General features: G+C 39.0%; 1 protein-coding gene across 1 annotated transcript in view; it reads right to left on the reverse strand.

Moving 5' to 3' along the window:
- Positions 1 to 24,237, reverse strand: part of DDC (dopa decarboxylase) — a 132,606-nt gene that overhangs the window by 42,400 nt on the left and 65,969 nt on the right. The window contains exons 6-11 of the mRNA XM_089532468.1: positions 19,314 to 19,457; positions 11,920 to 11,986; positions 10,877 to 10,971; positions 6,274 to 6,341; positions 5,272 to 5,348; positions 649 to 668 (exon numbers count right to left, since the gene is read on the reverse strand). Of these exons, the coding sequence (XP_089388594.1) occupies positions 649 to 668; positions 5,272 to 5,348; positions 6,274 to 6,341; positions 10,877 to 10,971; positions 11,920 to 11,986; positions 19,314 to 19,457 (471 nt within the window). The remainder of the gene's footprint in view (positions 1 to 648; positions 669 to 5,271; positions 5,349 to 6,273; positions 6,342 to 10,876; positions 10,972 to 11,919; positions 11,987 to 19,313; positions 19,458 to 24,237) is intronic.

The following is a 24,237-nucleotide window of genomic DNA, read 5'->3' on the forward strand; positions in this document are numbered from 1 at the left end:
ATACTGTGATACTAAAGTCCAGTTGATTAGATATTGTGATACAAATAGCAATCAGGTATTCTTATATTAGAACAACAAATACTATTGGGCACAGAGACTGGCTTATTTGCCCAATATAGAGTGCTGAAGGGCATTGTTGATAGAGGATGGCTGAGCAAGTGGAAGTACCTCTAATGCTGTGGGTGATGAGATTAGATCTTGTGATGATGACATTTACTGAAGAGATATATGGACAGAATTGGCATCTGGGATTGTAACAATGGCTGAAGGCAAGGTCAGAAATATGTATGTATAAAAATGGCCTGCTATCCCTGCCTATTATTAACAATAAATTTTAAGTTATTCTGAGAATTAAAAAATACAAATACTGTAGTATACAGTATATACTGCCAGCATGGCATAGTGGTTTGGGTGTTGGACTATGACTCTGGAGACCAGCATTCATATCCCAGTTTAGCCATGTAAACCCACTGGGTGGCCTTGGACAAGTCACACACTCTCGGCTTCAGAGGATGGCAATGGCAAACACCCTCTGAAGAAAGTTGCCATTCACTTTACGGTCACCATAAGTCAGAAATGAATTGATGGCACACAACAACAACATTCAGCATAGATATGTTGATGTTCTTCTCGGAAAACTGTACTTACCCTATAATCTGTTATATGTCCTGTAAGTTGAAAGGGAAAAATATAGTTTAATAATATATAACATGTATTAATTACAGTGCCCTATTGTGATTACTTCAAGTACCTAAATTGTTTTCATCATGAAAATAAAATAAAATAAGAGAACAACTATGTTCTCTTATTTTACATATTTTTTTATTTTTTTACTTTTGACTTCATGTATTTTTCTATATATCTTAAAGTAGCACCAAATCCTATAACTCCCTTAATTCAGAAAATCAAGGCTTTAGTGGTAAACTCAGAAAATTTTTATTCAGGAACTATAAGTGTACACTCAGGGATGTTCATTGTCAGAATTATATGGCAAGTATTTGCGAGGCCTAATTAAACCACACACAATTTCAAATCACTGGTGGGCTGTTTTCTAATTTGTTACAAAACAAAACAAACTCGTTCCTCTCATTTTCTATATCATCTCCTGCCTGCTTCCCTGGGGAAATTGTAGTTTCAAGCCAGGCATAACTCCCTTTTCTCTGTTATTTCAGCAGTAAACATCCCACTGCATATCCAATCACATTACTCAATTTGCCAATATACATTATGTCCTGGTACATCTCACAAGTCTGTATTTATATGGATAGTTTTGTGAGATATTTAGCCTTCTCCGTCAAAGAGCCACAACAAACTACAAATCCCAGAATTCCATAGCATTGAGCCATGGCAGTTAAAGCAATGTCAAACTACATTATTTCCAAAGCCTAAATTTTGGGTTTATGGACCATAATAAATTATGAATGACACAGTACAGATTAGACCCTGATTAAAATCTAAAATATTCTTGTGTTTGTAGAAGTGAATTTTAGTGATTCAAGATGTTTGAATAGGGATGTCTTTAAAGCAAGACTTCTATACTTTTATATTAATTTGTGTGTGAAAGTCTGTTTGTAAGGCATTTACTTTCTACTTTTAGCATCTAGTTCACATGAATTTTCTGTATTTCAGAAACTTTCTGAAGTCCTCCAAATATTATAAAGTCCTCCAAATTTTATAACTTTAAAAATGTCCAGTTTTGGAATTATGAACCTTCATTATTTTTTAGAAATGTGATGAGAGTAAGGAGCTCCTTAACAACATTCATACACTCATACTACTCTATAATTCCCCAAACCTGAGTAAGGGGCTCTACAGACCAGTCTTTGTGCTGGCCTGCAGGCGTGGTGAGGGTGGAGCATCCACACATTCCAAGCGCTCACCATGCCACTCGGGCGCCATCTTGGTGTGCACCCATACATATGGCGCATGCCATGATGACGTCCCTTGGGAACAGTGCCCAAACGGTGCTGCGCCCAAATGGCATCATCATGACACACGAGCACACCTATGGTGCCCCTTCAGGGACACAAAAAGAACACGCCCAGAAGTGGGTTCTTTTTGGTCCCTCCAAAGGCTGCAGAGGTTGCCGTGGCCTCCTTCTAGGGTTTAGCCATCCATCAGCACAGCCCTAACTAACAAAATATAAGGCAATGTTTTACAATACTCCAAGAGAAAAGGGCTTTGGTTAACAAAAAAGAAAAGAAAAGAAAAGGAGAAGATAATGTAAAAAATTGTTGGCTCTTTACAGTACATTTGTCTTGCCTTTCAAATAATTAATAAATATTGCAGTTATTGAATTAATTTCATGTTGAAATTCCAAATAAAAGTCAAGCGTTTTAGTAAAAAAAAAAATGTAGTCAGTTTGCCACTGTTTGGTCTGTCTCAACAATTATTTAACTCACTATAGTTACTTCCCATTACTACAGGTTAACTTAAGGTGAATTAGACTTTTGGATTCTCTAACCAAAATCTTAATAAATTAGGCTTTCTATTAAAGTTACAAATCCTGTTGACATTTTTTGAAGTTTTTTTTGTAAGAGTAACAAATGTGTAAAATTTGTTTCCATGGTCATCCAAGCAAAACAGATTAAAATGCCCATGATACATAGAAAATATTGTTCTGTGTTTATTGTTCCATTCCCTTGACCCAAAGATCTTTCTGAAATTTGATGTTATCCACAACAAAACTCTTGGTGGACCTACATGATAAATGGAAATGTTGGTTCTCAGCTCTCATATGCCTCTTGTAATGTCACACATTTCCTCAATGTCAGAATTAATGGGTGGGATGGGGAATGTGACAGGCTGAGGGAAATAGTCTGGGAGTTATTTGCATAGAATTTAAGTAGCCTCCTTCCAACCATTTATGATCCTGCCAGTTTATTTCCTATGAACTTGGGAACACACATTTCCCTAAATAATACACAGTTCTATTATCACTGTGTAGTTAATACTTACATTTATACATTTGTGTTTTTAAAAAATTCTGTCATGGAATTAGAATAAATAAACTTGTACAGAATTATTATGATAAATATCTCGTCTGGATGAAGCAAGCAGATTTCAATAAGAACTGAATCAGAACCTCAGATAAGCAGCTGAAAAACATACTTTTCAGTCTCACTGGCAGTGTTGGATTCAGATTGGTGAACTGGATAAAAAAAACACAAGGCAACTTGTGATGGGTTACTAACTGTGTTTTCCCATAATAGGCAATATATGTCTAGTGATCCACAGCTAACCTCTTGGAAACAACCTGCACAACATAACACAGCCAGCAATTAGTCCTTGTCACCATGATTATAACCCTGCATAACCAAGGTGAACTTAATTAAAGCAGTACATGTGGCATTCATAATATGCCATAAAGCAGCATCCGTCCCATGCTGTCACCTGACTGCCATCTGTTGGCTGCCAAAAAGTCAACAACAATCCTTGATGTAAGAATTCAAGTTAACCCAAAATTATGGTACCAGACAATATGTGGATTACCCCCGCCCCTCTCCTGAACAGAGTTCATTGCTAGGCAATTATAGAACTGTGTAATACAAGCAGACTGACAAAAGCAAAAAGTTACACTTTTATTTCCATTTTAGAATTACAGATAAACATCTTTAATATGCCAATGAACACCTCCAAATTGCTCTTGTTGGCACATTGAAGAAGCACCTACAGTTTTGTTCATTTCCTATTTTTGTTGGAACTGCAACAACCCTCAGTGTTTAAAGAATTAAGCATATCTTAGAGAAGGCAGCAGTGATAAGGTTAATGAGTGTTTCAGTGACCTAAAATCTTTTTATGTATTATCCATCTATCTTAACGTCACTTAGACTCATATTTGTAGGATCATACCACCTCCTCTTTCCACCTCCTTTTTGCTTTTTTTACTTTTCCAAAAGTAAAATTAACTTAGGGCTGAAGAGATGGACCAAAAAAGCCACCTTCGGCTGATGCTGCTTCCAGGCTACCCAAACACAGCCCAAAAAGAAGGGGAACTTTTCCAATCTTATTTGGGCCAGCAGTGGAGGATGCCCTCAGGACCACAGCATGTGGTTGCCACATTCCCGTGGCATCTTGCCTGGGAGCAGCTTCAAGCAGCCACTTTATGGCTGTCTGTTTTGACCCTTAGACTTCTTCCTGTTTTAACTTAGCTTAGCCTAGCACCCTTAAAGAGCTTTATTATCTTTAATAGGGTTCTAACAATAAAAGTTTAGTTTGTTTCCTTTAGCCATTGGTGTCAATGCTTCTTAATCATAACATCTGGCTGCTGAACACACATATTCTATCATTTTTCCAACCACTGGTAAATCTTTTTCTCATAGAAGCTGGGGGTTTAATCAAAGAACAAAAAGTCAGCTTTACCTAAATGTATTGACTATTAGAAGGCGTTTTATTGGTTAATCCAAATTGTTGACATTGTATATAACACCATCTGAATACAAGGCACTTTGTAAAAGGCAGGAGTTCTGCACTGAGGTTTTTCATATCTAAATTTAAAGAACATGGACGAGAAACCAGAAAGAAATACTACACAGGAAGCAGGGGGGAAAAAGAATAAGAACGGAAATCTAAGATCTAAACTAACAGTTCATGGAACCATTAGTTAAAAACAACATGAAGCAATTGAATGAACTCACAATTGCATGCATTGAAAACATGAAGCATAGTTTTACAGGAAAGAGGAGAGACTGCATATATTAAAAAAAAGAATGAAGCAAGATTGGAGAAGGGAGACAGCCTATCTATTATCATTTCAGTTATTCACCTTTTACTAATATTAGATAATGTGTTACTGGCATGTGCCATTCCCACTGTCAAAAGGCTCCCACCCGTTATTACTCCTGCCACTGGTAAATTTGTAGACGCTCCTGAAAGCATGAATTAGCATCCAAACAGGGCAGCCACAGCCCACATGCCCTATTTTAATGCAAAATCTTTTAAAATCTTTTTTAAAAATAAAAATGGAGGATTTTTGTTTTGTTTTCTTTTGTTTTATGTTGGAAAAATTCCGCAGTGTGTTAGCAGTGGTGGTGAGTGTAACTCCCTGTCCCCAAAGGTTGCCCACTCTAAACAAATTAACAGAAAATATTAGATCACCTTAGTAAACTAATTTAATTCAATTTTATTGCTATCCAAAGTACAAGTGCCTGGGAGAAGAGTCTGCTCCATATGCAAAAGATTGCTTCTGCAAAATCTAGACAGAGAAAGCCTGTTCCCTGCAAAATCTTTTCCAAGTTAGAAAGAAGATAATATAGCTTTAAAGCACTTTACCAGATTCCTGGTGGTCATGTTTAAGGTAAACAGGATCTATTTTAAAGGCACATGTTAAATCCGATCTCTTCTTCACCCTGCAAAAATAATTAATATGAATGATTTGGAAGTGGCTTACAATGACTTGCATTACAGTTCATCTATCTCAATAGACCAGAACCTTGAATCAAATATAACCGTTAATGCACACACTCCCCAACATAAACCCTGCTGGGAAACTCTCAGGAACTGGTTTTCAGGCAGCTCAGAGAGTAACAGAAAGTGGATGGAATGCCACAATGCCTTCAATCAAATTGATTGGTGGAATAGTCAGTTTAAATGTTTTGACTTCAAGTAAATTTTGACCACTGATTAATTTCAATTGTTGAAAAGAATGGCTCATCTTTATGTATGTCATATATATCTGCCATGCCCATTCTTCCTAGTTTGATTATTTTAACCACTTTAAACACTGTGGGATCACCACCACGACCACCACCACCCCACACACTACTCTGCATTCCAAATTAGCACTTTGCTAGCTTTCCTCCAATATTTGTTTCAAGAGGAATTTCAGGCGCATTACAGAGCGCCCAAAATGGGTGCTCTGCCAGCACCACTGGTTGCTGCATCCAGGAACCACAGCGGACAAACCGTGTGATTTCCGGACGCAGCAAAAAGAAGCCGCAAAAAGCGGCTTCTTTTTGTGCCCCGGAAGTGGCGCCGCGAGTCGCTAGTCGCGCACTCGCAGCGTCACTTCCGCTGTGCAACGTGCGGACGCCAGGCATCCACGATGTCAAGATCGTGGTGCCCGTAAAGGACGCCCCTTCCTAACCCTAGTAAGCGCTTGGCGCGTACTTTACACCCGTTTGTAACGGGCCATAGTTAGCATATACACAATATCAACCAAATTAGAGTCTCATTCTATTTTTATACATTTGATTAAAAGAACTTCAAAACTATCACAAGAAAGACATCTTACAATAATATCACCAACATATCTTCATTCTTGCATTTACTTACCACATAACAGAACAGTCAAAGTTCACTAAGAGCCATTTGTGTGCATTAAAGTTAAAGGAATCTGCAAACTGAAAGTATAAATAAACAATTAGCAACATATTTACAACATGAAAATCCACAATAATTCCAACAGCCTAAAATAGGTCAAATATTGGAAAATTCAGATATTTCAGGAGGAAATCAGGAGTGTCATTCACCAAAGATTTTAAGGTAATTCTGTGTCACTAAGCCTGGATGTTTTTGTATGCCTGGCAGATTGTGTGGAGTGCTCCTTATATTCTGTTGTGTGTGAGTGTGGGTGTGTATATTTTTTTTTAAATAGCCATGTATTCAACAGTTACCAAGTATCAAATACATTGAAAAGGATTTTCAAGGGCTATCCCAAAAATATCAAGAAGTTTTGTAAGCACTTTAAAGACTAGCAGGTCTGAAACAAACTGCAGCCTATGAAAGCTCGTACCAAATAAACTCTGCTAACCATGAAGATGTCACAAAACTTTTGTGGGTGGGATGACTGGGGTTTATTTTTCCTGAAAAGACTAACATAACTTTCCTTCCCTCTATGAAAATCCTCAAAAATATAAACATTGCATAGTTTAATTTTGCTGGTCAGGTTTCCAATATCTGTTTGGCCTGTTTCAAACAGTATTTAAACTGTATTTTTTTAAAAAATGCTCCCATGCCATCCTGATGCTATATTGCAAGATGCTTTTGAGGACTGTCATGTATTTATGCATGGTTGAGGGGTTGAACTGGATGGCCCTTGTGATCTCTTCCAGCTCTTATGTGTCTATGATTCTAGAAGTGTCAGAAAAGCAGTTTCTGATATATCACAGCACATGCTGTTCAAATAAAAAGAATTTATTTGCATCCTAGTTGCTGAAATGTCATGTTCTTTCATAAACACCCTCCAGCTTCTCCGTCTGGCCTGAGCAGCAAACTTCAATTTAAAAAAAAACAGGGCTGCCACTCTGTTTTCCCCAATGAACAAGCATTTTTAGAAAATAAAATGTGAAGGAGGTGCTAAGCAGAATTGACTTCAAAACAGCCAATCATGGTTCAGAGAGACTATGAAAGCAGGATGCAGGGGACAGGAAAAGTGTAAAAACAAGAGCATGTGTCTGAGGATATTCAGACAGGGTGAGGATATTCAGACAGGGAGAGATACAGAGTGGAGATGACAGGTGGACAGGTCAGTGGGGAGTGAATGTGTACAGAATGTCTAAATGGATTGAAGGACAAGGCCTGACATAACTCAGGTTGAATATTGTTATATTTTTGGAACTAACAACTAGAACCTGTTAAAGTACAGTATATACTATTCTACCAGATATAATAAACCTCATTAATTATCTTGTTAATTTGTTAACTCTGACTCTGACTATCTCTTTTAACCCTAAATCAAGGGGTGGTCATGCTTACAATAAAGAACACAGAACTAACATGCACTCTAATCCACAGTGTGATCACCTGGAGACCCAGTCACCCCAAAATTAAGGAAGAGTTCTGAAGGGCTAAGATGAAAGTTGCAAGCATCCAAGGCTAGGAACTGTGGGGCTAGTCTTGAGAAGCAAACATCACACAAAAGTAGATCAAAGCAGCTCCCCATTTAACAAATTTATCAGTATTTGAATAATAATGGGTAGAGATATTTGTAACAGCAGGGTTTCTCCGTTTATACAATCTGGTCTTTTGTAAAAGCAACACTGATCTATCCTATTAGAGCTGGGAAGGTGGGGGCAGTAAGGGCAACTAGAGGGAAAATATATTCAGAGTTGTTGAATGGTTTCTACACCAAAAGCTGCTGGGCCACAATGAGTGATGATTCATTTCCTTCAGTAGCCAATAAAACAGGAAATTACAGTAAGCTTTGTTTGCTGATAAAAAATGAGAACAGCAATGCTTTGATGGTTTTTCTATATTAGCCCATACCCACTGACGTTTTTGGGGTATTGGTCTTAACCAAACAGCAATATTTTTTCTTTCTCTCATGACATCTATCTGGAAGTCTGAAAGAAGACTCAGGAAATTAGATTGCCTTTATCTAAGGAAGCACATACAAAGCAGCTCAGAAACATGAAGACAAGAAAACAAGCTATGAGATATATTAAACAAAATGGCACTTGGTGGTTCTATATCCTAAAGTGTGGGAAGCATGTATGTCTCTATCCTAATTTTCAAAATAAATGTAGGCAATAAAAGTGGTCACTAAATTAATATATTTGTTTCAGATAACTATTTGGCAATATAGAATCACAGAATCATAGAGCTGGAAGAGACCACAAGGGTCATCCTGTCCAACCCCCCTGCCGTGCAGGAACTCACAATCAAAGCACTCTCAACAGGTGGCCATCCAGCTTCTTTTTAAAGACCTCCAAAGAAGGAGACTCCAAAATGACACATATAAAAATCAAGGGGAAAGACCTCTCTTTCACATCTGGTTATTAAGGATATCTTTCCTTGAATGTCTTTAAACAGAGGCTGGATTGGCCATCTGTCTGGTATGCTTTGATTGAGAGTTCCTGCATGGCAGGGAGTTGGACTGGATGGCCCTTGTGATCTCTTTCAACTCTATGATTCTTTGATTCTATGATTCACTGAAAGACCATTGGAGTTTTTCATTGCTCTAGTATCAATCTGTTAATTGACAATATCTGTGGGTATGAGGTAGTTGGTAGCAAAAAGGCAAGAAAAGTGTAGAAAACTGGATTCAACAGGCTCAGTGCTTCCAAGGAGTAGGAGCTTCTTCTCCTCAGGACACTGTCCCAAACAAACCCATGTATATGAAATTTAGAAAAAGCTTGAACATATGTTACTTGCTTATATTCATCTCTTGTTACCTTTCTTTTCTGTCCTCTTCTTTTAATAATAAAAATAAATAAAATTTTTATTTATATACCGCCCTTCCTCAGATCAGGGCAGTTTACAACATTTTAAAAACATTACACACCATTAAAAACATTACAATAAAAAAACAGAAAAGCCCCGAGTTAGCCGGTCCTCTTGCCAGTGAGGAGGAAGGAGGTCCGTAGGACAACTTAGTCGGGGAATGCATTGCCAAAAAGGAAGGTCTTCAGATCCTTTTTGAATTGGGCCTGGGAGGTGGCCGAGCAGAGCTCTATGGGCAGCGTGTTCCAAAGGGCCGGGGCGGCGATGGAAAATGTCTTCCTTGTAGTAGAGACAAGCCTGGCCCCGGGAACCCTAAGTAGTTGCTGCCCAGATGTTCTGAGGGTGCGGGACGGAATATATGGGGAGAGGCCTTCAGGTATCCTGGGCCCAAGCCTACTGCTGTCTAATTTTAGACTGAAAGCTTTTGTGACAGGGATCTTTCCCTTTTCATACTTCTGCCAAGTGGTATAGTGGTATAGTTTAACAAAACAGCCACAATGTGAAAATATATGGGATTACGCTTTCATCCCAAACTTTATTTTAAATTGATTTCATACATTCCTTATATAAATGAATAAAAGACAGGTTTGAAGGAGTCTTTAAAATCTGTTTGAAATACCTCTGTGGTGGATGTAGTATATAATAGACTGGCTAGTGGACTGGGATCAAAGAAAGCAGACTTCAAAGCCCTGCTCAGCTATAAAACTCAATGGGTGGCTCTGAATTTATTACTCTTAACTCACCTTACAGTGTTAATATAAACAAAAAATGGTAGAAAACTGGGATATATACAGAGATTATAGCACTTCATTTTTCACCTAATCCAGGCAAAGCTGGGAATGGGCGTGAAAGGGTGAAAATAGGTGTTATGCCACCAATGCTGCCGGGAGACTACAAGCTGTCCCCCCAGCCACACTTATCTCTCTGATTTTGCAAGGAGGGAAAGTTACCATACTTCAAAATTGGCAGGCTAAGTGTGGCTGGGGTATGGCTTGTAGTTTCCCGGTGGCATTGGAGGCATTTTGCTGTGCAATAACACCCATTTTTACCTATTCAAGCCTGTTGCCAGCCCATTCCCAGATTGGGTGAAAAATGAAGTGCAATAATCTCCATAAATATGACCAATGGATAGAGCAATCTGTTTCATTAACATAAACCTAAAGTGGCCTCATTCAGACAGTACTTCCCCAGACCTATGCATGGAAGAATATGTGCTTTCTAGATAAGAATATGCATTAAATGTGCCTTCTGGATAAGAATGTGCACTCCCTTACTTCCTGCTTTCTATGGCTACCAGATGTTCACAGATGTGGTGTATTGTGTCAGTAGAGTTCACATGCACAAAATCCAAGCTGTGCAGACTTGACATAACATAGGTTGTACCTAAGGTACTAACTGTACCTTTCAGGTCTACACACCTTGAATGTTATGTACCTGTATCCTATTTGGCTGTTATTACAAAGATCTTATGAGACACAGATTTGACAGGGCAGGTTCAACAGAAGAATGTGTGATTTTGTCTTCCTGCTATGCATATATTGGGACTGGCAGAAAGCATTGTTCAAATGAGTATGTCTTTAGTTACATCAAGAAAGAGAATGGTGCAGATATAAAACTATGCTACACCAATCTTTCACTCTGCCAGGAAACTTCCACCTGTACAAAACTGCAAAAATTGAGGTATTCAGTTTGAATTTTCAGGGCTCTTGCTTACCTCCACTCCATTGAGAAGGTAACGGAATTCTGGGCAGATGAATGAGCTCCCAGCATAGGCTGCATCAATATGCATCCAAATATTCTCCTCATTACCTAAAAGGGGAAAAAAAAGCAAATAAGGCAAACTTTATATTAAAAGTTATGCAGTATAGATGGTATTCAGCTATGGGCCAACTTTGATAAAAGAAGTTACACTACATCATAATGTAATTCACCTAGAATTCTGAAAAGTCCCAAAGCAATGGAGTGTTGATTCTATAAGGAGATTCAAAGTGTGTTTACACATACATTTTCAGAGTTCAAAAACATGGGGGCTTGTGCACCTTAAAGACTAAAAGCTATGTAGAGGTATGAGCTGACAGGTATTTTGCAAATAATTATCTCTTACTAGGGTACTCTTAGTAGGTACACATGAGGAGTTGCCTATGAACAAATTTATTATACAGTGGTGCCTCGGGTTACGAAAGTAATTCGTTCCGCGGCCGCTTTCGTAACCCGAAAGGCTTCGTAAGCCGAAAAACCCATAGGCGCTAATGGGGAAAAGCCGCGATTTGGTGCGAAAAAGCCGAAAAAAGCACCAAAAGTTTTTTCGTAACCCGAAAAAACTTTCGTAACGCGGAACAATAATTCCCTATGGGATTTTTTCGTATCCCGAAAATTTCGTAACCTGGGTATTTCGTATCCCGAGGTACCACTGTATATTTTTAATATTTATTTGTATCCTGCTCTTTTCCCAGGACTGGGACTCAAATGCAGGAAAAGGTTTTTTTAACTGCTTTTGTTCTCAGTAACAATGTCATTAATGATGTTGAACAGATTTTAGAAGATACAAAAGCATTCATCATACCCCCAGAAATGTTGCTACAAAATATTTTGCTAAATAGTAGAAGCACACTTTCCTTTTCTTCCAAGACGTTTTCCTGTACATGACCTCAAATATCTAGTGCTATGACAATGTGGAAATGCTGACAAACAGCTGTTTATTACACTTATAGCAGAAGATTTTAAACTCTCATATAAAACAAAAACATGTTCACTTACAAATTGGACCCAGTTCTAGCAGCTTGTCAAAAGAGCAACATGTTGTGGTTCCAAGTGTTGCACAAAACTGCAGAACCCAAAACAAAAATAATAATCAAATTGAGTGAGAATCATCAACCCACAAAGATAACATCGAACATATTCCTAGATGACATAAAGTTAGCTACATGGCCAACAAGATCAAGTGGAGGGTGTGGCAAATATATTCAGTTAAAGCCACTTCACATTGCCTCCATTCTGAACATGATTACAGCTGATATGGGTCAGTTTTGCAAAATATACCAATATTTTCAGAACTCCTATAATACTTAAATTTCTTTAATTCCAAGATCTAAGCAGAGCTAGAAACCTGTTGCCCTTCAAATGTAACTGAATCTCATCTATACATCCCTCACCAGTCGCTCTGCTGTCAAGCAGCTTTTGAAGTGAGAGAGAGAGGTTTGCCACACGTCATAATGCAGATGTGTTACAACTCTTCAGAAAATGAAAATGTTTAGTCTATACAAAGAAGAGTTGATTTCCCTGAACCATTTACACTTTATTATCATTATTTAATTATTTTAATTCATGACCTTTTTGATTTCCAAGATGGTCCACAATATAATCAATATATAAAGTATTTTTAAAACCCAATGCAATAAAATGTATTATAAACAAAAATACCCCCCTCCCCCTCCAAAAAAGAATTTAAACAGCAACAGTGTTCAAACTAAAGAGAAAATCAAAATAAATAATAGTTGTGAATACACTTGGAGTACAGACTTATAGCTTTCAATTGTTCAATAAATGTTGTAGACATCGGTAGTTCTGGACTACCAAAACTTGTTAGACATGGACTGCATAATGTGTAACGCAGTATGGTAAACAAACATATGCTTTATGAGAAAACCCTAGTGGTAAGAATCATCTTAATTAAGGCTACACACACTGTCTTATAAGCTGTACAGATGGCTCCTAAGGGGTGGTGGGATGCTATCCCTTTCCTTTCTGGATTGGGGCCACAGCAACTGCACACCCCAATCTGGCCTTTCCACAATACAAAAGGAAACAGCAAAAAGCGGCTCCTTTTTGTGCCACAGAAAGGTGCCCTAGCCGCCGCTGCAGTGACTTTTCTCCACTTCTTTGGTGCAGCACATATAAACCCTGCGCTGAAGATGCGCTGTGACACCACCCGCCGTGTAGTTGCTTGGGTGGTGTCACACCAGCATGGGGGCAGAGTTAGGGCAGCTAGCAGGCAGTCGCCACACACCCACTACAGAGTGGGTGCTACTGCATGCTAGCTGCCCCAATTCTCTTTATGCCGATCTGTTAATGCCCTTACATTGCCCTTTCTGCGTGACTATTTTATTTATTTATTTACGGTATTTATACCCCACTCTTCAGCCCTAAAGGCTCTCAGAGCAGCTTACACATAGTTATTGAGACAGTTCAGGCTTACAATCTAAAAAGACATGATACAAAAGGAGAAGAGAATGTTGGCGGAGAAGGGAGATCAAATCCAGTGGTTCTTCTCTCCCTCTCAAGCCAGGACCATGGCAGATGGACTGGAGGGAAATCCCTTCTTCTTGCTCTGGTTAGCCCTGGTGGGGTTGGGCCTGCCTTTTCACACCCTCTCAGGCTGGATGATGACAGATAGACTGGAGGGAAGGCTCTTCTTGTTCTGGCTAGCCCTGATGGAGTTGGGCCTGCCTTTTCACTCCCTCCCAGGATGAATGATGACAAATGACCTGGAAGGAGGGTTGTTCCTCTTGCTCTGGCTAGCCCTGATCAGTGCTGCCAACAAGCCTCGAAGATATTCCCTGGAATGTTTTACCAAAATCCCTGGAATTCCCCAATATTTACCAAAATATTCACCCAAAATCCCCAGAAAAAATGTAATTAAATTCCCCCAGAAATTGGCAACACTGGCCCTGATGGAGATGGGCCTGCCTTTTCACTCCCTCCCAGGCCGGATGATGAGAGATGGCTATTGTTTTTAAATTAGAGCTCCAGTATTTACCAAGATACAAAATAGTGGCTCAAGAAGAAAGACAAAACTGAGAAAGTGAGATTATTTTTCCTGCTTCAAATTTTGTGTCATCCCTGTTAACACACCAGTTGAATGCAGGCATGGTATTTATTAAAATATTCATTAATGCCCCTAACTATACATGCTAACAATATTAATATCATTCAAGAACCAATATAGAGTCAATAAATTAGACTACAGAATGACTAAGCATATTAGCTGTTACCAGGAGATGTATCAGAGATATAGGTTCTGATTTTAGTTTCAGTTGAGATGAGGGTACTCAAATTAAAGGTATAGCACCTTGGTATCAATGTCCTACTATTAAATGCAGATCGTCCAATAAGACATTCAGGCTCTGTGTCATTCTTCAAAGAGATGAACATACGTGCTGAAGCTCAGCTGTATTTTGTTATGTTGGTGTCTTTTCAGGTGTGTAAGTACTACAAAGCTCCTTGTATCAATTCCCAAATGCCACTTAAGCTGACAGCATCTGTTGTCCTGGGGCAGGAGGGGAGATCTTCTTAGGCAGCCTCATTCTAACCCAATTTGTAACCCATATTACAACTGTGTAATCAGATTTGGCACAAGGACAGTTTGCCTCTTACAAATGGAGCTGACAGCTTAGAGGACACTTCAGACTTGATCCTTTTCAGATAGCACCATTAAATATAGACTGCTGTTCCCCTTCAGGATACAACTATTTATATCATGTAATGGCAGCATTTGAGTGAGCACATGGACTGAGTTTTAGATTCATCAGAGGTCTATAACCTAGATTTTATAAGCAGAGCACTAGAGGCAAATGTGGGAGCAGAAATTATTATAAAGGGGGGCAGCTATTTTCCTGTGGGTTGTTACATATTACGACATACACTGTGGCATAACTGTTTTTGTGGTCTAAGAAAAGAGGCTTTTTCATTTTACAAGGGCCTCATATTATGTCATCCTCCACTCACAATCCTGTTGAATTTATGAATTTATAAAAGCTGGAATTTCAGAAGATACTACTTGTATACAAGTTAGTGTTGTTATTATTTGCTGTTATGTTAGCTTTGACCTATGCTGATTCTCATTCAAGAACCCCAGTTATCTACAGTCCTGCTCAGGTCTTGCAAGCTCAGGCCACGGCTTCCTTTATTGTGTCAATCCATCTGCGATTGGTCTTCTTCTTTTCCCTTGGATTTCTACTTTACTAATTATTATTGTTTTTTCCCTTGACCCATGTCATCTCATGAGACATTTGAAGTACAGCAGACATCATTTAGTAATTTTGGCTTCTAATAAGGGTTCAGGCTTGAGTTGCAGGTGGACTCATTTGTCTTTTTGGCAGTCTGTGGTGTCTTCTGAATTGTTCTCCAGTACCATGTTTCAAACAAGTTGATTCTCTTCCTAGCACCATAGAATCATAAAACTGGAAGGAACTACAAGGGCTATCTAGTCCAAACCCCTGCGATGCAGGAATATACATCTAAATCATTCCTGAAAGTCATCAGTCCAATTTTGTTTTAAAGACCTCCAAAAGAAATACCTCTATCATCCTTTAAGGCAGTGTGTTCCATTGTCAAATGACTTTATAGTCAAGAATATTTCCTAATATTTAGGTGGAATCTCTTTTCTTATAATTTGAATCCACTGTGTTTTGTCCCAAGAGCGATGCTATGGACTTTCGGTGTAGTAAGGCCTCTGGCTCCTAGGAACACAGCCTGAACAAAAGACTTGTCCACAAATTTCTTAAGTTTTCAAATGCTTTACTGGTTATAAACACAAAAACATGAAACTGATCTCCTTTTTTTCAATAGTCCTTCTTAAATACCTTGTTCTTTCTTCTTGGTGGGTTTTATCTTTCTTCTTGTGTGGACTTTCTCTTTCTTTTTCTGTGGACTTATCTTTCTTCTTCTGTGGACTTATCTTTGTCAAAGGAAAATACTCTCTCCAGGTCTGACTTGGCTGAAATCTTACTACACAACTGAAACTAGCTAGAGGGAGACAGTATAAGACCCTGGGATTTCCCACAATCCTTGTCTTTCTTAAAGCTGTAGAACTCTATTTCCCTTCCTAAACTAATACATAGAAAGTCTAATATAATCTCAACTAAATATATGTCTCAAGAGCATCAAAGATGCTCTGGAGGCATGACACACTGGTTTGTGTTCTAGTCTCTGGAACAGGAGAAAAACAAACTTTTTTCACCTTCACAAGATAACCCTTCAGATATTTAAAGATGGCTATCTCATCACTCCTCCATCTTTGCTTCTCCAAGCTGCTGAAAAGACAGAGGATACTTTCCTGGTAATTACAGGAGAACTGATATAAATTTTGTTGCACACTGTGCAAACACACTTATCTGCAACAGTCTTTCTGTCTCCTGTGATATTATTCTTGATCAGCTGCAGAAATAGGTGGGTTATTTAAATTTTGCTTATTAGCTGGTGGAACATAGCAGAGCTTTCTTCTGTTATTTATGCAGTGCCATGTAAGCAGGCACATAGCCAAGGGGGAGGGGGGCTTCCCGTGGGGTCTGGAACCACCTTCCGTTAGATACAATGAATGGTGCATGCCACCATGCTGCCGCACCCAAGCCCCATTATAATGGTGGCACTTAGTCTGAACCCCCCACCCTTCCCAAGATCCTGGCTACATCCCTGATGTAAGGACTGTGAAGGCAATATCAGAATATCCAGGACAATAGAGGAAGACTGCTTAGGAGTGAAACAGACTGCCCCAAAAGGGTGTGTTGGGGCCACCCCATACCTGCTTTCCCTGGAGCCATGGCAAGTACCTGCCATGGCCCCAATCTGCCCCACCACCTAGCCAAATAGGAGTGGAAAATATCATCTCCTTTTTGGGTTGGTTTTGGGTCACCTTAGGCACCCTGGCACAACCCCAGGGCAGCTTCTGGGTGCTCCAAGGGTGTGCATCATGTGATCACCCAATGTGACTTGTGGGCATCTTGGGGGGATTCACTGTCAAGATGCCACAACCCGAAGCTGCCCAGAAGCTGGCATTTCTGGCCCATCTGTTCGGCCCCTAGTCTCTCAGCACTTTCTGGAACAATTTAATATAATTTCTTTTTGGAGGTGGGGTATACTTTTTAGTGCCAAGCTTCAGGTACGTTCAGATTCCTCCAGGGCTCTTGATATGGTGATGATTTCCAAGGATATGTATTATTTGTTTCACTTACATAATTTATTTCATTTTATTTTTATTTTATTTATTTCCAGGACTTATATCCCTCCTTTCTCCCACAATGGGATTCAAGGTGGGTTTATTATTATTAATATCCTGTCGATTATTATTATTATTATTATTATTATTATTATTATTATTATTATTATCCTACCTTTTCCCCAATAATGGTACTCAAAGCAGCTTACAAATTATTAAACCTATATGATTTAAAACTACACTAAAACATCAGTAAAATATATATTTGAACAATCTGTACAGTTAAAACCATTTAAAATTCATTAAAGGAAAATATAAAAATCAACAAATCAAAACAATTAAAAGTCCACTGTAGTGAATTCTTAAAACACAGTGAAAGAAGAGCAAGGAGGGAGCCATTTTAGCCTCCCCAAGGAGGAAATTCCAAAATCTGGTAGCAGCCACCAATCAGGTCCTCTTCCCACCTAAAGAGCCTGAAAAAGTAGTGGGGACGACAGAAGACAGGAGGCTCTCTGAACTCATATAAGGAGATACAATTCTTCAAAGAAGTTGAACACTGGGAAGCCAAATTTTTGAGACAAATTTGTGATTACAGTGTGCCTGTGCCATACGTGGGCTTGCCTTACGTGAATTGGAGTTTATGTGTATGGCAATCCGTGGAGGACAATGCGCTGCCATAGCAAATAAAGGGATTTAACCTTACACATTTTCTCATATTGGGGGGGGGGGGGGGCGCTCCAGAATGGATCTCCACTGTACTCGTCACATATCAGTTGAATGGTGAATCTCCTCCATTTAATCTGAATTTTGAAAGGGTCATTGAAGGTCTTGAACACTACACCAAAGTTGGTGTAGCATCTAGAGTAGCTTCTTTAATAGTCAAAATAAAACCCAGAACAGATTCACCACTCCACTGACATCAGAGCTAGCAGGCTATACTGGTTACTAGGAGTATTATTTTCCTTGTTTCTTCCTGATTTTCCTCAGTGAGTTGTGTTCAGTTAATTTAATTTTTTTTTTTTGGGGGGGGGGGGGTTGTTTGTTTTTGTTTTTGTTTGTTTTTTGCTAATTCAGTTGTTCCCTAACCATAACACAATTCGATACATTTTAGGTCATTATTTCCATATCTGCTAAAAATCAGAGTTATGTTTTCAATAAGTATCTTTAGTCTGCATTGTCTCCTACCCAACATCTTATTTCTTGTGCACCACTTTGCTAGTTTAAATAATGCTATTGCGGCTACATCATTAAATAATGTAATTGCAGATACATCACATCAGCAAGTCACCTGCTTTGATAATCTGGCACCACAGACCAAAATGACAAGAAGCAATGCCAGAGACATTGTGTGCTATTCTTGCTGGGAAGCTAAGAAACCTATTTTCTAGTCTCATGCCTCAACACAAGATCAGCATGCAATAAGGCAGTTATGGAATTCTTGAAGTTCAGATCAAATTCCCAGATCCCTCAAGTGTAGTCTGTCCCAGTAAAGCACTATTTGATTATGCTTAAACATCCCGATTACTTCATAATTAAACTGGTTACAAACTGAGTTGTAGATCCCATCAGTTTCATCTGAGGATGTCTATTCTCTAGTCTACTCAATTACAGATGATAATAAAAAATAAAATAAAAAAATTATTTATACCCTGCTTTTTGTAATAAAACAATCAAAGATAATCTTTGATTTCACAGTCCTTTCAGAAATTTATTTTTCTTTGTTTGTTACATGGGTCTGAAACCAGAAATTTATGCCAAACACTAGAGAAAGAAGGGAAAGCCACATATTCATCTTCCCTAAGAACAGTCCTTTCTGCTGTTCCTCGGTCCTACATTTTTCCCCACACTGTCAAAAACCTGTTGGACTGTTTTCCTCTTTTCTTCTTTAAAGGTATATTCTGTTTAGAAAGAAAAATGTAAACAAATTTTCATTAAACAGAGGTTTTTTTTAAAAAAAAAAGTTAAAGAAACGAATAAGGAAACATGTACCTAGAAGACATCTCTATCTGGTACCTTCACACTATTTCATGAATAAAGTGAGGTGATTACACATTTGAAGTGAAAACAACAACAACAATGTTATGGCTGGGGATCATACATCTGTTAAAATCACAGAGTAGGAAGTCCATTAAAAACTATAAAACTATGGTTGCATGCTTATTCATCTTGCTAACTGGACATTACAATAATTATTGATGACAGAAATATCAGCACTTACAAAGAACGGGATGAGACCATTAGCTTTATCTTTGTCTATAACCTTCCTTAGAGCTGATCCACATACAGTAAACTTGTCATCTGTGGGTATCTGTTTGATTTTCACTCCAGCAATCAAGCTATCCTTTTCAACAGATGAATGAGCCTGCAATGAAATGGGACATACTTAAACCTAAAAACGACTTTTGCTTACAAGCTTTCTACAAGTATTTTACATTCTGTGGGACCCACATAGTAATTAAATATTTTTGAAGTAAAATTAACCACACTGTTCATGTTTGAAGACTGTAACATTAAGTAGACACGTTTCGAGAAGAAAGACTCTGAAGATGAAACATGATAAGGGCTGCACTTCTGCACAAATTCAATACTATTAGAAAGGGCAAATGCTGACCAAACCCGGGAATAATGAGACCAGACACAGATAATGGATCATTTTATTAAGTTATCTATTTATTATTTTCTCAGGAGAACTACAACTAAAGGGGGAGTAGACTAGTGTGGGAGCAGCTGTAGCACGTGGTCCTTTCCCAGACCTCCTCTGCAACTTTTTCTGGACACTGATACCTGAGCCCCAAGAATAATACAAAAGCTGAGTTATTCCCCAGCTGGCTCTCATTAGGAAGACCAACTAGAAAGTCCCTTCCCCAAACCATGGGGCTTAAAGAGAGGGTTTATCCTTAAGGCCAGCCTTAAGGGAAGCCTCTTTCTCTGCCTCCCCAGTCCCAAGACTTAAAGAGGCAGTTCCATCTTCCTTCCACCAAAGTGGTGACCTAGGTGGTCACTGTACTCAAAATCTCTCCCCACTATCTAGCAGATGATGGGCTATATAGATATTAGCCAATTGTCCAAGTCCAACTGGAACAGTATGGGGTAGGCAAAAAACCCTGTGGAAAAGGGGAGAATTCCTACTTGACCCTGAAGCTGGCAAGAAACTTCATACTGTGTTAGTGGCAGGAGGGTCAGTTGAATACTGAAGCAAAAGAGGCTGGAGCAGAGGGCAGCAGAGCATATAAGGCCTCCAGCCCCAGCCACAACCCTTCACACCTCCTACCACGGATCACAAGCCACAGTATACTTTTAAATTTCTGGTCTCACAGTCCCCAGAGGCCAACAAAGTGCACCTCCCCACCCAACAGTTCCACCAAGGGTGGGATCCACATTCACACTGTCAACTACAAATTGATCAAGTAATTATTATTATTATTATTATTATTATTATTATTATTATTATCCCACCTCTCCCTGCAGATTGAGGCAGGTTACAGTAAAATGATTAAAATACATAATATAATCATAAATTACACAATCCCCAACCCTCCACCAACATAAAAACCAAACAATCAATTGCAAATTAAAAATTAAAAACGGTTAAAAGGTAGGCAAATAGAGAAGAACAACTAGGGGCAGGTGGGGTTATCCTTTGATGGGAGATCAGTCTGGGAAGGCCTGCTGAAAGAGATCCATCTCGACAGCTTTTTTGAAGGCACCAAGAGTGGTAATATGACAGATCTCCTCCGGCAGGTCATTCCACACTTTCAGAGCAGCTAATGAAAAGGTCCTCTGGGAAACCGCAGCCAATCTGGTCTTCTTTGGCTGCAGTAAATTCTTCCCAGAGGACCTGAGTGTGTGGGGTGGATTATAAGGAAGGAGGCACTCCCACAAGTAAGCTAGACCCAAGCCATGTAGGGCTTTAAAGGTAATAACTAACACCTTGTACTGCACCCGGAAGTTAATTGGCCACCAGTGGAGGGATTTTAAAACAGGTATTATGTGGTCAAATCTGGATTTACCATTGACCAGCCTAGTTGCCATATTTTTCACCAATTGAAGATGTACAGGTATTTTAATGTGTTTTTAAATTTTGCTTTGTATAATGAGAATGTATTTTAACTATGTGTAAATGTATATATGTGCTGTTCTCCCACCTCGATCCATAGGGAGAGGCGGGATATATAAATAAAAATTATTATTATTATTATTATTATTATTATTATTATTATTATTATTATGAACTTGGCACAAGGGTAGCCCCATGTAGAGTGCATTGCAGAAGTTGAGACAAGAGGTTACCAGCACATGAACCACTATTTCTAGGTCCCCTGGCTCCAGATAGGGTTGCAGCTGGCATATCAACCAAAGCTGATAACAGGCACTCCTGGCTGTTGCATCTGAGTTGACAACTGGAGCAACGAGTCCAGGAGCAACCCAAAGCTGCAAATGCAGTCCTTTAGGGGAAGTGTGACCAATATAGAACTGGTTGGCATATCTCCAAGCCCAGATTAGGGTTCCCTAGAGTACCTCCGTCTTACTAGGATTCAACTTGAGTCTGTTTTTCCTCATCCAGTCCATTACTGACCTAAGACATTCATTCAGAGGAGAGATGCCTTCCTTAGTCACTGAAGCAGTCCGAGACATGGAGAAACATATCTGGATGTCATCAGCATACTGATAACACACACACACACACACACACACACACAAATATATATAAACTGGAAAGCACAAAGGCAATGATTGAGTGATGTATGGGTGTGAACCAATGACCATTCATTCAAGCCATCTTGTTCCTCTACTGAATCTCTGGCTCTTTTTATGCATCTGAGATTTTTTTTAAAGTGAAAACTAATGCTGGAAGAAAAATAATCCAGTAAATACAAATGCATTTGTTGCCATCTCCATTTCACTTGCATGCACAGTAATAGAAACATTCAAGAAGCAGAAGTACTTCAATTTGACATCTCATGGACATATCAGGCTCTCTTGCATTTTCACAGGCCACTGTATTGGATCATCATGAACTGAAACAGTAGTTTTCAAGGAGGCATCATTCATTTTGCCAAGCCCTATTTTTCATGGAGGATCTCAAAAGCAAATGAGCACTGGGAGCAGTAGCATCCTTTCAATATATTAGATCTTTATAAACACTCAAAATACTCAAATTTATGGCACAGGAACTTTATAGCCAAATATTTTATATGGTTATGCTTTTAAATACATGGAGATATTGAAATAGTTCAAGATTTTCTATACCTTGGTTCAGTAAATTATTATTATTATTATTATTATTATTATTATTATTATTATTATTTGCATCCCACTCGTTCCCCAGAACTGGAAGTCGGAGTGGCTTCACAACATTAAAAAACAGCACAATTAAAAACATAGAAAAATACATTAAAAAGGAATTAAATTATTACAATATTAAAACAGATTGTTATTAAAAAAATAAAACACATTTTTAAAATGGGAGCTTCTAGACATTTGTACATCTAAAATAAAGAAAACTGCGCCATAAAATGGCTTATAAACATTGTGTAAAACCTGGGACATGGGGACCTCCTTGCCTGAGACATCCCTTCTTGCAAGATTGTAATGAATACATTGGAAATGGTTGCCTCACTTGTTTTGTCCTGATTAATTTTATTAGATACTTTGGTACTTAGAAAACTATCCCTCACACACACCTTCTCCAACAAGCAGCAAAGAGGGAAAGCTAGACTACTCTAGAGACTCCTATTAAGTAATGCCAAAAGTTTGCCTTCTCTGATGCAAAGCAATTGTGGCAGGCCCTCCTGGCTTTCTAATTCCTCCTGGAGTCCCATCAGCTCCAAAGATACTCAGAATGGAGACTGCAGGCAAGAAATCAGAAGACTAGGATTGGGAAGGGCAGCTATGAAGGAACTAGATGAGATTCTGAAGTGTAATGATATATCACTGAGTACTAAAGTTATGCTTGTCTATGCCACCATATTTCCTATTTTTATGTATGGTTGTAAAAGTGAAGAAAGCTGATAGGAAGAAAATGAACTCATTTGAAATTTGGTGCTGGAAAACAGTTCTACAGATACCATGGACTGCTAAAGAGACAAACAAAATGATCCTGGACTAAATTACACCTGAAACATCCCTAGAATCCAAGATGACTACTTATCACATTACAAAAGTAAACTAAGGGGCAAAACAGACCGGCTAGAAATGGTGGCATAGGGGTGGAGTGGGGGCATAGTGACTGCATGCTGCATGCCATGACTCCGCCCCGATGTTGATGTCACACCACACACCCAACCGCATGACAGGAGGTGTCACAGAACTCCTTTGGCACAGCATTTATACATGCTCCACCAAAGAAACACCCAAAAACTGCCACCATGGTGGCAAGAGCAACTTTTTGCCAGCTTTAAAAGGAGCAACATTTTGCTGGTTATTTTTAGAGCCAGCAAAGCACTGGATCGGGTCACAGCGTGCAGTTGCTGCGGCCGCAATCCACTGCTGAAAGGGGTGGCAGGAAACTTTGGGGCAGTCTGTCATGCCCCTAAGACACAGTGATAGAGAAGCAAATTTCTGTTTATCTCTCCACATGCCCTTGAAGTATTTCCATTCTATTCTTGAAGGGAATGGTACTAAAAGTATGTCTTTTGTCACACTAGAAAAATCAATTTGGCAAAAAAGGCACATTTTACAACTGCCTCCCTTTGAAGGGAGAATGGAAATGCTATGATATCATGTGGGGAGATAACCAGAAAGCTGCTTCTATCTTGTTGCATCTCATCTTACATATGTAATGTAGTAAGGCTCTGAAACTGTTGTACTTTGATAGTTACAAGAGAAGACAGAACTCACAAGAAAAGATAATATATTCTTGGCAAGATTCAGGAAAAGAGAAAGACTGCAACCCAGATGGCTAGACTCAGTCAAGGAAGCCATGGCCCTGAGTCTGCAAGACCTGACCAGGGCTGTTGATGATATGTCTCTCATTCATGGAATCAACACAAGTCAGAAGGTGCCTGTCACTGACTGAGAGAATGGAGCCATACCAAAGAAACCTTGGCTTCTCTTCCACTTTTTTGGATATTTTCCCTGCTGGTAACATCTCTTACCTTGGTTTTTCACCTGAACATGTCTTAGTGCACAGATGATGATGA

The sequence above is a fragment of the Sceloporus occidentalis genome, unplaced genomic scaffold, assembly GCF_023333645.1.
Source record: "Sceloporus occidentalis isolate IW3139 unplaced genomic scaffold, rSceOcc1.0.p SCAF_7, whole genome shotgun sequence".
NCBI lineage: Eukaryota > Metazoa > Chordata > Lepidosauria > Squamata > Phrynosomatidae > Sceloporus > Sceloporus occidentalis.